A 16,189-nucleotide genomic window follows, 5' to 3' on the forward strand; every position below is an offset into this window, starting at 1 on the left:
ATATATATATATATATATATATATATATATATATATATATATATATAGTATTAGCTCCTTCCTGTTACATCAGCAATAGGGATTCAATCCTTTTGTGTCTTTAACAGAGGCTTGATATACTTAACTTGAAACTAAGTGCTAAATACCTGTTTACTTGCCAATCAAGGGCTTGGAAGATCTTCAAATCCCATTAACATTACAACACTTTTCTCCTCATCATCATGGAACTTCTTTGTCTCTTTGACCCCCCCTCCTTGTGGATGTAGGACTAAGGACAAAATGGGCTTTTTTTGACTAGTGCTTATCCTCATTGGAGCTTAGTGATAAGCATATGAACATGGAAAAGATACCTTCCTATCTCAGGTCAAATTCTCCAACTTCTCTCCTATTCAGAGTTCTCACTATCATCAGAACCACTCTATCCAGCCCATCAGTTCTTCCAGATGCTCTTATTTTCACACTTTCCCATTAGGTAGAAAAGGTTCTATGGGTGAGCAAAAATGTGTTTGTATTTCAGGAATCAGTGACATTCAAGGATGTAGCTGTAAACTTCACCCAGGAGGAATGGGGGCAACTGAACCCTACTCAGAGGAACCTGTACAAAGATGTGATGCTGGAGAACTATAGAAACCTCATCTCACTGGGTAAGGATGGTTTCTCCTTGGGCTTCAGAATCTATCTTAAATTAAGGAAATTCTTTTTGCTAAATAGTAGTGAATGCAGATTTATTATGTCTCACTGTGACAGCATGTCTTAAGTATAGTCATGTAACAGATACCTGTAGGAACAGCTTTGAAACAGCAGTGTTGGCTGTGTAACTCTGAAGGTGAGCATGAGGTCCTATTGTTTGCTCTGGGACCAAGTGAAGGGTGGGGTCCTGGAAAGGATGAGGACCTCAAGAGGTCTGAATGCATCCAGAATAATATGAGGAAGAAGAGCTGCAAGGTAGATGCCATGGATTTAGAAGTGGTGAGCCAAAAGGTAAAGAGAAGAGGCATGCAGGAGGAAAAGGAGTCACCTATTGAATTCAGAAGTGGAGGGTCAGCAAAACAAGGGCCCAACCTTCCAAGAACTACTCAGGCAGACGTTAGGTAGAACAATATCCAGTAGACCGTTAGGGAAACTATAGTACTTAGATCAAGAGCTGTGGAGAAAGAAGGTAGTATAGAAAAATAAGATTTCTAAAGGGAGGGAACCAGAAGTAAAGGTGAAGGAGGGTAGTTGTAATGGCAAGGTAATTTCACATGGAGCCTAGACCTCAAATAGAATGGAAACATCCTAATCTCAAAACCAGACTAAGTAGAGAAAGAAAGGTAATATGACCTAGGACTGATAACAAGTATGCCATATAAAGAAAGTGAAGGCAAGTGGAACCTATGAAGAAATAAGCCAGGCAAGAAGTGAGGCAGAGGAGGGGACTGGTTTGCCAAGTATAGCAGTTCTGAAGTTGTCAGGGTATCAGAGAGAACTGGTAAAAACCATGGAGCCTCTGAATTTCTGAACTGAATTCTGGTTCAGAGATATCAAATCTTTTTTTGGTCAAGAAACAAAGCATTTTTTTTCTTCCTTAACAGGTGAAAATGATGTACATCTTATGTTGAAACTAAGAAGGTTCATTATGCTGGTCCTAAGACTATTAACTTCCTTGTCCTCTTCTTCTACAGGTCAAGGGCTTTCACCTAAGATAAGAGTGCACATATCTGCTTTCTGGAAAAATAAGCCTGAACCTTCTTCAGAAGTTACCACAACTCCTTCTGGGCTTTCCTATCATATCCTTTTTGGATAGGGAGGCAGCTTAGCAGGGGTGGGGAACCTGGGCCTTCAGGCCACATGTAGCCCTCTAGGTCCTCAAGTGTGGCCATTTGACTGAATCCAAACAAATTTGTTCTATGAAGTTTGGATTCAGTCAAAGGGCTGCACTTGAGATACCTAGAGGGCCACATGTGGCCTGAAGGCCAAAGGTTTTCTACTCCTGGTGTAGGGGGAAGAAGAGTTAGGAGGCCTGAGTTCAAGTCTCATCCTCTAATTGTTAACCATTTGACCCTGGCCAAGTCCCTTTACCTCTCTTACCCTAAGCTTTCTTTCCAACAGTGGTGGTTGAATTAGATGATCTCTTAGTTCTCTCCAGCTCTAATATTATTTGATTCACAGAATCTCAGAGTTGAAAGCCGTTCAGAATGTTCTAGCCACATGAGTAGCCACTCAGCTTTTGCTTGAAGATCCTCCCTGAGGGAAGCCCCCCACCTTCCAAGGTTATCCAGTCTGCTTTTGGAGAGTTCTATTAGGAGGGTTTCTCTTATTTTGAGCCTAAATTTTCTTCTTTGCCACCTTCCATCTGTTAGTCCTGTTTCTATCCATGGAGCCATGCTCTGTTCCATGGGAAAGCCCCTCAAATACTTGAAGTCAGGTCACACCAGTATTCCTTCTCTCTGCTCCCTCTTCCCAGTGCCCAAATCTTTTCTTCTCCAGGCAAAGATCTTTGTTTCCTTTAATCAGTCACATTGTGTGACCTCAGAGCCCTTCACTGTCCTGACTGTCCTCCTCTAGATGCTCCCGACTTTATCAGTATCCTTCCTGAATTATATCCTGCCAGTGGCCAGACCAGGACAAAATACAGCAAGATTATCACCAGCCCTATCTTCAGATCATCTTTCATGGTTACCATCTCACATGGCTGATTCATCCTGAGCTTTCAGGCTACTAAACCGTCCCGATCTTTTTCCTCCATCTTGTACTTTGGAAATTAAGTGTTTGGAACCCAAGTGTGAGACAATGATTCTCTGTTTCTCTTCTCTTACAGAACAAAAGTGTTAGGATTGAAAACTCTAATGTAAGGCAAACAAATTGCTCATGGAAGGTGAACTTTGTGTACAACTCTTTACAATTTCTAGTTAATCTCCCAGTCTATAAGTTTCCTCAAGTTGGTAACCAGTGCAGATATCTTGAAGGATACTAGATCCTGGCTTGTAAAGACAGATCTTGGAGTAGTTACTTAGTGCAAACAGAATAAAAGACTGGAATACTAGTGTTGGTTAGAAGATTTAGGAGAGAATAATTCTGTGCTCTGAAGAGAAGCTGAAAATAAGTCTATGCTGGGACTTAGTGTGGCCAGAATTCAATGAAAAGCTTAGGACATAAGTATTTATGAAACTCTCTTCCCGGCAAGGGATATCAGAGAGTGTTCATTATGCGCTGGACATTGTTTGGACATCTGATTCATGGATACCAGTCAGTTGTCCACAACTGCAATGGAAACCCTGATCAGATTTTGGTATGAAAATGTTCTGTTCTCCTTGTAGTCTCCACATGGAAAGAGAAGGCTGGGGAGCAAGGGGGAAGGGAGGGGGTATGTACAGGGCACGACAAACTGACCTTGGATTCTAGTGGTAGAATTCTGGTGAGTCTGTACTAGTGGGTCCAGGCTGGAATTAGCATTTCCCTGGAAGGCAGTCCCCCTTTTCTGGTCTCTTTAGAGTGTTTGGCCTAGGCAGTCTTGAGGAATAATTGTATTAGCATCAGCTGCTTGGGTGTTTTTGTTTGTTTTGTTTTGTTTTGTGTAAGTAGCTGAGAAGCAGACTTGCCTAAGGGAAAGTATTTGAATGACTTCCCTTCTAGAGAAGCTGGAGCCACCCAAGTGGTTAAGGGATGAGCAGTCTGGAGCTCTTGTAATTAGGGCCTAACAGGTATAGGTAGGCATTTTATTTTTACATGAAAATTTTTTACTATGACAAAGACATCATACAATTTTTATGATCTTGGTCTTTCCCTCTTGCCTTTGTACAAGGTCAGAAGAAAAACATTTGCAACTTTTACAGCTTTGAATCAGACTCCAGGAATATCACCAACAACATGACCTTTTCGACCCAATCCAGTAACCAAAACTTCATCGTTTTCCTTCTATAAAGTTCAAGCAGCCATCATTGGGAACAAAGGCAGTGATTTTTTTTTTTTTTGCTGTTCTTAATCAGCTGGACTCTCACACACTTCCTGATGGCATAATTGGGTTGCTTGGCTTCCACACCAGCTTTTTCCAAGACAGTTCCTTTTGAGTGAGATGCTCCTCCAAATGGGTTGGCCTTCAAGGCAGTGCCCAAATGAGCTTTCTTGTATTGTTTGTCATGCCACTTTTGGTCTCTCCTGTGGCTTTGGAGCTTTCTAGCACTATGAAGACCATGACGCCCATGCTGCCACGGTCTAGGCCAAAACAAAAGAGAGTAACTAGGTAGGCATTTTAGCCAGGGCATTGTAGAGCATACCAAGAGCCATCTTTATCAGTGGAATAGGCTTAAGGTTATATTTCACAATTATTTTAATTTGCATTTAATTTTTTGAGCATTTGAATGTTTTTGGTATAGAAACCTGAGCCATCCAGCTCATCATTGGAGGTGGAGCTATGCTCCAGATGGTACATGACACCCTCATGAGTAGAGGCAAGGGAAACTTACCACAAAGGATAATAGGGAGGTCCCCACGAAGTGCCCATACTGATCTAGTCCAAGATCATGTTTCCAATATAGTGATCTAGGGTACTTGCAGACAGCACTACCCTCACTTTGATGGGAGATTTGGGTTTTGAGATTGAGCTCTGAGAGAAGAGATTAAAAACTACCTCATAATGTCCCTATGACAACAAGAATCTGAATCTACAATCCTCAGAATTTCCAATGCCTGCTCAAAAGCTTTTTAGGGTGGGAAAGATTATATCTCTATACTATCCACTTCAAGGAAAAGCATTGTTAGATAGAGTCCCTAAAAAGATCTGGATTGAAAGCATGGACTGATGCAAAGCAGGGGGTTACTAGTTTAAGAAAAAAGGTATTGGGACAGCCAGGTAGCACAGCAAGTAAGAGCACCAGCTCCAGTGTTGAGAAGACCTAGAGATCGAATCCCGGGCTCAGATACATAGCACCCACCCAGAAACACCTGGCCGTGTAACCTTGAGCAAGTTACTTAACCCCAATTGCTTAGGGGTGGCCAGGTGGCTCAGTGAGTAAGAGCACCGGCTCCAGTGTTGGGATGACCTGGAGATCGAATCCCGGGCTCAGACACTCAGCACCACACCCAGAAATAACTGTCCGTGTAACCTTGAGCAAGTTACTTAACCCCGATTGCTTTAAAAAAAAAAAAAGAAGAAGAAAGGTATCTGGTGAAAGGGAGTGGGGAAGAAGCAAGAAAAAAAAACTTAGAGGACTAAGTATCAAAAAAATGTCCTGGACAGGCTGGGGAATAAACAAGAAGAAAACAGAGAAAAAGAACTTCTCCAGGCAGAGGAAAGAACGAAAGTAAAAAGGAGGGAAAATGAGGGAAGAGTTGACAGATGAAATAGATGTTCTTGTGGGAGGTGAAAAGACCACTTACAAGTGTATTGAATGTGGGGAAACCTGGTTAGATTGGAGACACTGCCTAAATGCTGAAAAAAATTACAGGATGTGTGTAATGCAACCTCAGTTTCCTTTCTGGGACCCAGGAATTCAGGCTTCCTTAAACTCTTACTCTAGGCAGAGATAAACAGCAGAGGGAAGAAAAAATGTTTGTTTAAGATAGAAAGACAACTGTGCTGGACCACAGTTGTTAATTACTCCATGGTCTATGAAAGAGCAGCCAGGCTCTTACCTAACACTGGTGAATAGTCCAGGTATCTTATTAGAAGCTAGTTCATAAGGATGTGATATTAATATCTGGAATACTAGAATAGTGGTGTAGAAAGTAGTATTAGTAAGGGGGGGGGGATGAATGAGCATTTATTAGCCACTTACTGTGTAGGTGCTGAGGATACAAATAGAAAAACAAGGTTGTCCCTGCTTTCAAGGAGCTTACATTCTTCTAATGGGGAGACAATATATATATATGTAAGTTTCAGCTGCAGTGTCAGATGGAAAGATGCCATGGTCCTTAGGGTATAGCAGCAAAGCTGATGATAATGAATATTCTTTAATGTCATTTCTCCTGATAATCTTATCAACTTGTAATGCTAAACCATTTGACAATGCCAAGGACTTTGGTGGCAGGAATTTTCTAAGCAGTTGCCCAATCACATCTTTACAGGGGTTGCTTCCTGGGATGATGGTTGCAGAGGGCTGGGTTGGAAGCAGGGCTGTTGTATAGAGGGTTCTGTCACTCCCCAAGGTTGGGGCTTATCTTCCCAATTGTGACAGTCAGCCAAGGAAAGTGAGCCCTTTCTTTATAGTGATTGCTTTCCTCAATGATGGCTACAAAGTACAGGCTGGAAACAAGGCCAATAGTCTTGGGGCACTGCTATTCCTAAGGCTCTTGAGTTCTGAGTCCTCAGCTATCTCTATTAGGGTCTGAGGAGAGGTTGTGGTTTGACTTTCCTGGCATGTGCTACTTCATCTCTCCCTCAAGATGTTTTATTTCTTCAGCTAGGCTTGGTTACCATAGATAATCCCATATGGGTAATTCCCATAGGTGGCATGGTACCTGTTCTGCCACCCACTGATCAAGTCAGTTTTTTTCCCCTGTTCTTCATTTGTAAGATAAACAGAGAACAGAGCTTGAATGAGAACATGGAAAAGTTAGGAGAGAATCTGTCTAAAAGCCTCAGTTTACAGAAGTGACTAGAGATAATGATCTAGAGATGAAAATCTCCTCCTTTGTACAGAAGGAGGAGACAGGGACAGCTAGGTGGTGCAGTGAATAGAGCACCAACCCTGGAGTAAGGAGGACCTGAGTTCAAATCCAGCCTCAGACACTTGACACACTTATGTGACCTTGGGAAAGTCACTTAACTCCAATTGCTTTGCCTTCTCAAAAAAACAATTTAAAAAAAGGAGGAAACTATGTTTGCATCAGAACTAAACATGTCTGGGGAGGATGAAAGGCTCAGCAGATCAATGTATATGAAAGTTGGAGGCTGCTACCCTGTGGAAATTCTCTTGAGTCAGAATGAATGTTCATATTGGAGGAGAGACAGGGTAGACAGGGGTAGGATCAGACATTGTTATGGGTCATAATGTGCCTCTAATACCAGTTGGTGGGGTGGGGGTAGGGGCTGGAATAAAGGGAACCTAATTACACATTGTATAGCTGGATGACAAAGTCATGAGCATCTTGTTTGCGGAAGGGGAAAAGTGATCCAGAAATGTAGTATGAGTGAAAAAAACTGACAAGTATAAGGGATCAAAGGATTTGAACAGCTTTCGGAAGAAATGAACAACCATATGGAAAACATATCTCAATTATAAATAATGAGAAAAACAGCTCTCAAGTTTCAATTTACAGCCATCAAATTAGTAAAGGTGATAAAAAACAGAAATTGTCAGTGGCAGAGGGGGGTTTGGTAAACCAGAGACACTTATACACTGTTGGTGGGGTTATGAATTGAACTAATAGTACTGGGAAACAATTTAGAATTATATAAGAAAAGATGATCTTAGTGATTTTTTTCTCCCATAATTTCCAGATTGTTTTTAAGAACAATTTAACTAGGGGCAGCTAGGTGGTGAAGTGAATAGAGCACCAGCCCTGGAGTCAGGAAAACTTGAGTTCAAGTCCAGCCTCAGACACTTAACACTCTATCTGTGTGACCTTGGGCAAGTCACTTAACTCCAATTGCCCTGCCTTCCCCCCTCGAAAAAGACCAAAAAAAAAAAAAACCAGTTTAACTAATTCACATTTCCTCCAATTAGTGTCTTCAGTAGCAAGGTATCTGACTTCCCACAGCCTTTCCAACACTGACTTGGTGATTCCAGTGTTGGATATATGTAGTTAGTGACAGAAAGATGCCTTGTAAAAATATTTCTAGCAGGACTTTCTATAAAAAATAAACAAACTGAAAATAAAGTGGATGTCCATTGAATGAGGAATGGCTGAAGAAACTGTAGTATATGAATGTAATCAAATATTATCACTGTAAGAAATGATATGAGAAATTCATAGAAAAATGGGGTGGCTTATATGAAGTGATGAAGAATGAAGAAAGCAGAACCAAGAAAACAATATACACAAAGAGTTCAGTTATATAAATGAAAATAACGTTAAAAATGGTATTAAAAGACATTAGCTGCATGAAACATTCTTAGTTCCAAAATACAGAGAAGTAGATCTCCCTTCTCCTTAGGGGCTAGGTAGGAGACCACAGATGCAGTGTTACAAGGTTGCTTTGTTGATTGCAATGTAAAAGAGCAACAAAAGACATCAAGCATTATGTTTTTAAAAAGACAGTGAAGTGATGAAGTACTAGTAAGTTAACTCAGGTGAGTCCTGTCAGAGGATCCCTGACAGGTCTGTGTCTCCATAAGAAACAGCTGTGTTTTATTCTCTTCTATACAAACAGGGTTTCCTATATCTAAACCAGATGTGATCTTCAAATTGGAGCAAGGGAAAGAGCCATGGATGTTCAGTCTACAGAAAGCTAGAGAGAGAGAGGTCCCAAGAAATTCCTCGCCAGGTGGGTAAGAATTAGATCTATGGAACTTATTGGGAGAAACAGCATAATAGTTTAGTGAGAGAATGTTCTCTTCCAACTTTGGGGTAAAGAAAAAGTATGAGTCTCACCCATGACTGTCCTTCATGTATATCCTTACGTACTTGCCATTTCTTTTCTTTTCCTCGTGCTTTCTAGAGACTACCTTTCCTTTCTTACTGAAAGTTCATTTTCACTGATGACATTCCATTTCTTATTTATTTGCTATTCCTGTTTATCACTATCACCTGCACTCAACACAACACTCTAGTGACCTTTACCATACTCCTGGATAGGCACTTTATACTCTCTGTTCACCTTATTTGATGATATAGCTGCCCTCTTCCTACTTCTATTCCCTATTCATTTCTCCTCTCCCACTTCTTAGCCTCTTTCTAGATTACAAGATTGTTTTTAGAGGTGACAATACCATGGATATTTAGTGGGCATTATTTTCTGTTTCATTATCTTCTTCCTAATATACTAGCATTTCATTTCTCACAGCACAAAGAATAGATTAATTTGTTTTTTCTCTTGGTTCCAGACTGGGAGAGTAGGCCTGACATCCAAAAGTCAACTCAAAATGAAAACATTTCTAAAGGAGCAGAATCACCAGGGACAGCAGTACCTATAAGCCCTACATTTGAAGAAATTCTCCTGTCTGAGGGTAGATTGGAGAAGCATCAGGAAAACTCAGAAGGGGAAAAATGGAAGAAATCCCTTTCCCATGAGAACACTTTCAAGCAGTTGTCAATCAGTCTTACAGATAGCCCCATTAAAGAAAGAGACCATGAATGTAAAGAATGTGGGAAAAAATTCTTTGACCACCCTTCTCTTACTCGACATCAAAGAACTCATAAGGGAGAGAAGCGCTATAAATGTAATGAATGTGGAAAAGCCTTCTCCAAACATTCATCTCTTACTGAACATAACAGAATTCATACTGGAGAGAAACCCTATGAATGTGATGAATGTGGAAAAGCCTTCAGCCTGAAAAGTAACCTAACTCGACATCAGTTAACACATACTGGAGAGAAACCCTATGAATGTGATGAGTGTGGGAAGGCCTTTAGCCGTAGAAGTGGACTTATGAGGCATCACATGACTCATACAGGAGAAAGTCCCTATAAATGTTATGAATGTGGGAAGGCCTTCTTTAACCCTTCGTCTCTTACCGAACATGAGAGAATCCATACTGGAGAAAAACCCTATGAATGTGATGAATGTGGGAAAGCTTTCTCTAACCAGTCATCTTTAACTGTACATGAGAGAATTCATACTGGAGAAAAACCCTATGAATGTGATGAATGTGGGAAAGCCTTCTCTATACATTCATCCCTTACTGTACATCAGAGAATTCATACTGGAGAGAAGCCTTATGAGTGTGATGAATGTGGAAAAGCCTTCTTTGACTGTTCATCCCTTACTAGGCATCAAAGAACTCATACCGGAGAGAAACCCTATTTATGTAGTGTGTGTGGGAAAGTCTTCAGTAGCAAGGCATCTGTCATCCAACATCAACGACGTTATGCCAGAGAGTAATGTAGGAATATGATAATTTAAGGAAAACTTCCATCAGATTTGTCATTTTGTTGACTGCCAAAAAGTCAACATGGGAAAATAGGCCCCCATAGACATTTAAAAATGGCCTTAAAGCAGATGGGTGGGGCACTAGGAAGCAGGCATTTAGTAAGCACCTACTATGTGTCAGGCACTATGCTAAGCACTTTACAGATTTCTCATTTGATCCTCACAACAACCCAGTGAAGTAGGTACTGTTATGATTTCCATTTTACACATGATGAAACTGAAGCCGAGGTTAAGTGATTTGTTGAGGGTCACATAGCTAGTAAGTGCCTGAGGCTAGATTTGAATTCAAATCTCTCAGACTGGGCCCAGCACTTTATCCAATGTGCCTACTTGCTAACAGAGATTTATATAAACCTGCTGCCACTTTTAGCTGTTGTTCAGTTTCTCTCCTTTTCTAGCCAAACTCTTTTTTCTACACATACTGTGTTGTGAATCTGACCCAAGGTACCCCAGATACAAGATATAACTCTGAGGCTCCCTGCTCAAGAAAACCCCTGGTCTGTCAAAGTCTCTTATAGACTCATAACTCATGGTGTGCACAAATACTTGAAAGGAAACCTCTGGGAAAATGAAAGATTGAGCAGTCAAAAAAGAACATAGTTCCTTAGTTTTCCCCTATAAAACATTAATTTACAAAAACTTCTCAAATTATTAGAACCATCTGAAGTCTTGGAAACAATATTGTTTTTAGAATAAATCAGTATGCTGTTTTTGGTTAACAGTGGCAAAAAGAGTAAATCCACATCAGTATAATAAATTTCCAGTAGACAAAATGATCTAATATAAAATGAAGTACATAAAATAATTAGTTGTGGAATACATATATGTATGTGTGTATATTATGCATATGTGTATGTATATAACAATTACAGAAATGGAGGAAATTTTGGGAGACAGAACATAGATTTGATTATAAAAAAGGACTTATACAACAAAGAGCAATCTAGATTTAAAAAAGAAGGAAGCAGAGTAGGGAAAATCTTTCCTTTAAATATTTCTGGTAAAAGTCTGGCATCTGAAATCTGCAAGGATCATAATTTTTAAGCAAGAAGCAACAAACTCATCTAATATAATACCATCCTTTTACAGATTAGGAAACTCAGACCAGAGAAGAAATGACAAGTTTATGAGAGTAAAATTTATTGTTCAATTAAAGAATAAGAACGGTCAGTTTGAGGGTGAGGGAAAACAACATATAATCAACCACCTGAGAAATTCTTCAGATGCCCAAATAACCAGGCAAATGAGAATTAAAATTATTTTGAAATATAACCTTAAGAGGCAGCCAGGTGGCACAGTGAGTAAGAGCACCGGCCCCGGCATCGGGAGACCCAGGATCGGTTCTGGCCTCAGATACTTGGCACCCACACAAAATAACTGGCCGTGTAACCTTAAGCAAGTTACTTAACCCCAATTGCTTTAAAAAAAAAAAAAAAGAAATATAACCTTAAACCCATTACATTGTCAATATAAAAATAATAAAATCCAATGCTTCTGGAACATTGAAGAAACAGGCAGACAATTGCACTGCTGGTGGAGCTGTGAATTGGTGTAACCATTTTGGAAAGTATTATGTATGCTGAAGAACTCCAAGATCATGCCATGTGAGGATTTGTTGAAGAAACTGGGGGTGTGTAGCATGGAGAAGAAAAGATAACATTACATTAGCTAACTTCAAATATTTGAAAGGCTATTATTTAGAAAAGGGATTAGACTTGTCCTGTTTGGCCCCAAAGGGTGGAACTAGAAGCAATGGGGAGAAGCTTCAAAAAGACCAATTTAGGTTTTATGTAAGAACAAAACTTATTAATGAGCTCTCCAAGAGTGGAATGGACTACCTCAAGAAGTAGTTGTAGTTTCTCCTTGGATGTTTTCAAGCAGAAACTCAAAAAACACTTAAGATATTATGTAAAGAGGGTACATAATTCAGATATGGATTCAAATAGGTTACCAATGAGGTCCTTCCCAAATCTGAAATTCCATGATTCTATGGCATTATACAATAAAGGCTATAAAATTGTTCATACCCTTTGACCCAAGGATACCATTACAAAGATTGCAAGGATATTGACAAGAGGCCTAGCTTTACATAGGTATTAACAGTATTAGTGGTAATGGGTAGACCTCAAAGAGAGGCAGACTTAGAACTGATAGAAGGAAGACTTCTAAAGATTAGAGCTATCCAAAAATGGAAGACTCCCTCAGAATTTCAGAGTTGAAAAATCCTCTAGGTTTTCAAGCAGACTGGATGCCTACTTGCTAGGGATTTTGGAGAAGGGTCAGGTAGGGATCTGGACTCAATATTTTGGGTTTCTTCCAAATCTCAGGTTCTTTGGTGGGGAAAAAAAAGGCTATGGCCAGCAACTGGAAAATTATTTTTTAAAATTTTTATATGAATAATTAAATATTATTGTACCGTTATAAATGCTAAATATGTAGACAGATAAATAGGGGAAAACGTGAAGTGATGCAGAATGAAGAAAGCAACCAAAACAACAATATGCTGACTCTAGCGATATAAACAATGACTGGTACAATTGTTCTAGTACAAGTTCATGTTCTGCTAGTTTTCAACTCTTGGTCATCCCTATCATCTAATCCGCTTGTATTTCCTAGGTGTGGATGAGAGGAAGTCACAACTTGGTCAACTAGGCCCTATGAAAATTCATGTTAACTTATTCCCATTGGGCCCTTGTTCAGTTGTTTCAGTCATATCGGATTCTTCATGACCCCATTTAAAGTTTTCTTAGCAACGATACTACAGCAATTAGCTATTTCCTTTTTCAGCTCATTTTACAGATGAGGAAACTAAGGCAAACAGGGTTAAGTTACTTACCCAGGGTCACCCAACTAGTAAATGTCTGAGGCCAGGTTTGAACTCAGGTCTTACTCCAAGCCCAGCACTCTATCTACTGCACCACCTACCTGCCCCTTGGGTCCTTATTGCTGCACAGCAAAACTTTTACCTTTCCTTGCCTTCCCTTCCCACTTTCTTTAATGGCTGTTCCAAACCTTTGCTAATGACCCCAACAACTCCAGTTGCTCTCTGAGCAAACATTGCCTTCTATTTTACAGAAAAAATAGAAGCCATCTACTCTAAGCTCCCACTTTCCCCCTACTCAGTACCTCAAAACATTTTCACTCATCCTCACCCCCCTTCTCTGAGAAAGAGGAGGCCCTTTGCAAAGTCCTGTCTCACTCTGTGTCCTATCCCTTTCTGTCTTATTCAACAGCTGGCCCTCAAATTAATAACCTTTATCTTTTCCTTTCACTGACTACCAAACTTCCAGAAAAATTAACTATTCTAACTTTCTCCATTCCCCACCACCCACTTCTCAGTACCTTACAGGTACACTGTTAACTTTTATCAAGGGCCTACAATATGCCAAGAACTGTACTAAGCACTGAGGACTGATGGGAAGGGGAGGGGAGAGAGAGGAGCTACAAGAAAGGTAAAAAGCAGTACCTAGGGGCCGCCAGGTGGCACAGTGAGTAAGAGCGCTGGCCCTGGTGTCGGGAGATCCAGAATCAGTTCCGGCCTCGGATACTTGGCACCCACACAAAAAATAACTGGCCGTGTAACCTTGAGCAAGTTACTTAACCCCAGTTGCTTTAACAAAAAAAAAAATGTACCTGTTCTCTAGGCGTTCACAATCTAATGGGAGAAGAAAATACAAAAAGAAGCTCTGAAAAGGGGTTAAGGAGAGGAGACAGCTGCAGCAGTGTGGAAATGAAGACATGGTTTTCCTGGGTCATGCTCCTTGAATGGAGGTTCTGTCTGCCCTTCACCTCCAATCAGGGGGAGGATAGGGCCCCAGGGGCAGGGGTTACTGATGAAGTATGTTTCAGGGTCTATGTGATCTTGCAGGATAATGAAGTTTTGGGGGTCATGATGTAGTCCACAGAGTGCAGTTTGGTTTATGTCCCACCACTTGATTTAAACTGCCATCTCCTGGGTTACCAATGCTCAATTAACTGCTAAAATTTTTATCATTCTTGAGTTCTTAGCAGCTTTTTTAATACAGTTGGCCACACTTTTCTAGACACACTCTTTCCTTGGCTTCTGTGACACAGTTCTCTTACCTGAATTTCTTTTGCTGGATCATCCATTTCCTGATTCCTGGGTATAGAATGATTTGAAGAGCTCTGCTCTTACTATTCTCTCTAGTCTCTTGGAGAGCTAATTAATTCCCATGAGTAAATCTCACCCTTACATGAATCTCTGATATTTGTATCACTCTTTAATCTCTAATTGCAACTACTCAAGAGCCTGCTGGATACCTCCTTTTGCATGACCCATAAGCATCTCAAACTCCTTATCTCCTGTCCTTCCTCACTCCCCAACAATCCTCTAAATTTCAGTATTTCTCATGTAGATACCACTCTCCTTCCAAGTAATCCAAGCCCACAACCTGGGAATCATACTTGACCCATTAGAATGTCTCTTGGGACAGGGTACTATTTTGCTTTTCATTTTCTATACCTAGCATTTAGAATGGTGCCTGATAAGTGCTTATTAAATGCTTGCTTGATTGTCTCTTTTCCTCTTTCTCACTTGATACATCCAATCAGCTACCAAGTCTTATCAGTTCTACCTCCACTACATTTTGCACATTAGCCCCCTTCTCTACACTCACACAGCCACTGCCAAAACCTAATCCCCCATCACCTTTGTCCTGTTCTAGTAGAATAGGTAGCTTCCTCATTGATCTCCCAGATTCCCAGTTTCTCCCCTCTCTAATCCATCCTCCATAAGGCTGCCAAAATAGTCTTTCTAAGATACAGATCCACCTACGTCACTACTTGACTCAAAAACTTAAAGTGGCTCCCCTGCTGCTTCTCGGATAAAATATTTCTTAATATGGTATGTTAGGCCCTCTACAACATGGTTTCTACATACCCTTTCATCATCATCTAACAGTATTTCCTATTACAAATGCTATGTTCGAGCCCAACGCTGCATTTGCCCCCTCTCTGCTTCCTCACAAATCACGTTTGGAATGTACTCCTTGGTCTGCTTTTCAGAATCCTTTTCTTCTTTCAAAGCTCAACTCAGGTGCCACCTACTATGGGATGTCTTTCCTTATTCCCTCAGTTAATGTTCTTCTGTCCTGATTTTCCCTTACACCTGCATCAGTGTTGTGTGTACACACACACATGCACGCGCAAAAGAATGTTTATGTCTTATAGCCAGAATTTATGTCAATTGTCTGTTCCTGGCATCAAGTGATTCTCAGTATCTGGCACAGTGCTTTGGACATAGCAGGTACTTGGCAAGCATATCATTAAATCCAGAAAAATACAAAAAAGAGAAAATGAAGTTCAGAAAGGGAATGGAAGGGGAGGCCAGGTAGCACAGCGAGTAAGAGCACTGGCTCCAGTGTCAGGATGAGTTGGGGATCAAATCTGGGCTTAGATAACTGGCCATGTAACCTTGAGCAAGTTACTTAACCCCGATTGCTTTAAAAAAAAAAAAAGGGGAATGGAAATGAACAATGTTATTTTTTATTATCTTCTGAAAATTAGCATACCCTTTTAAAATATAAAACATATTGAAAATAATTAAAGTTTATAATTTCATGTTCAATCTCTTTTAAAAAATTATTACTTTAATTTGCTTCTGGTTACAATATCCATAATAAAAATTTTAAGCCAGATACTCAAAAGTAACCTCCAAAGTCCCTTTAATCATATAAGATATACTTCCTCTATGTATTTATAAGAATGTTAGTCCTATACCATTTGATAACAATTTAGTACCCTAGGTCCATTAAAAGAGAAGGCATAAGGACTTTACGAGAGGCACCAAAAATGGGGCAAAACCCACAGGATTACATACATTTAGAAAGACATAATACTAGAGGAAACACTTTTAGGATTTAACACCTCAGTCCCTAATGTACTAAATGAGGAACTTGAAATGGCATTTAAAAGCCACAAAATTGGGAAGAGCAGCTGAACCAAACCAAGTACACAAAGAGGAATTTCCATATGGAGGCCTCTCCACAATCTTCACAAAGTCCTCAGGAGAAGCAGCATGACATGGCAGAGAGCTAGACTTGGAGTTAAGAAGTCTGGGTTCAAATCTCATCTCTTACACTTAATAAGTATGTGGCTATGGACAAATCACTTTACCTGAGATTCGTTTTGCTCATCTATAAAATGGGGATAATACCT

General features: G+C 40.1%; 1 protein-coding gene across 5 annotated transcripts in view; it reads left to right on the plus strand.

The window, feature by feature from the left end:
- LOC138151978 (zinc finger protein 2-like) overlaps positions 1–15,780 on the plus strand; it is a 17,780-nt gene extending 2,000 nt beyond the window's left edge. The window contains exons 3-5 of one of the 5 annotated variants that reach the window (XM_069075585.1): positions 518–644; positions 8,294–8,407; positions 8,967–15,778. In XM_069075585.1, the coding sequence (XP_068931686.1) occupies positions 518–644; positions 8,294–8,407; positions 8,967–9,964 (1,239 nt within the window). In that variant the 3' untranslated portion in view covers positions 9,965–15,778. The other 4 variants (XM_069075586.1, XM_069075587.1, XM_069075588.1 and 1 more) reach the window with 4 other exon arrangements.
- Positions 15,781–16,189: the final 409 nt, after the last annotated feature.

The sequence above is a fragment of the Petaurus breviceps genome, unplaced genomic scaffold, assembly GCF_028583685.1.
Source record: "Petaurus breviceps papuanus isolate PSGF00001 unplaced genomic scaffold, PetGlider_PUasm1.0 90919, whole genome shotgun sequence".
NCBI classification, from domain to species: Eukaryota; Metazoa; Chordata; class Mammalia; order Diprotodontia; family Petauridae; genus Petaurus; species Petaurus breviceps.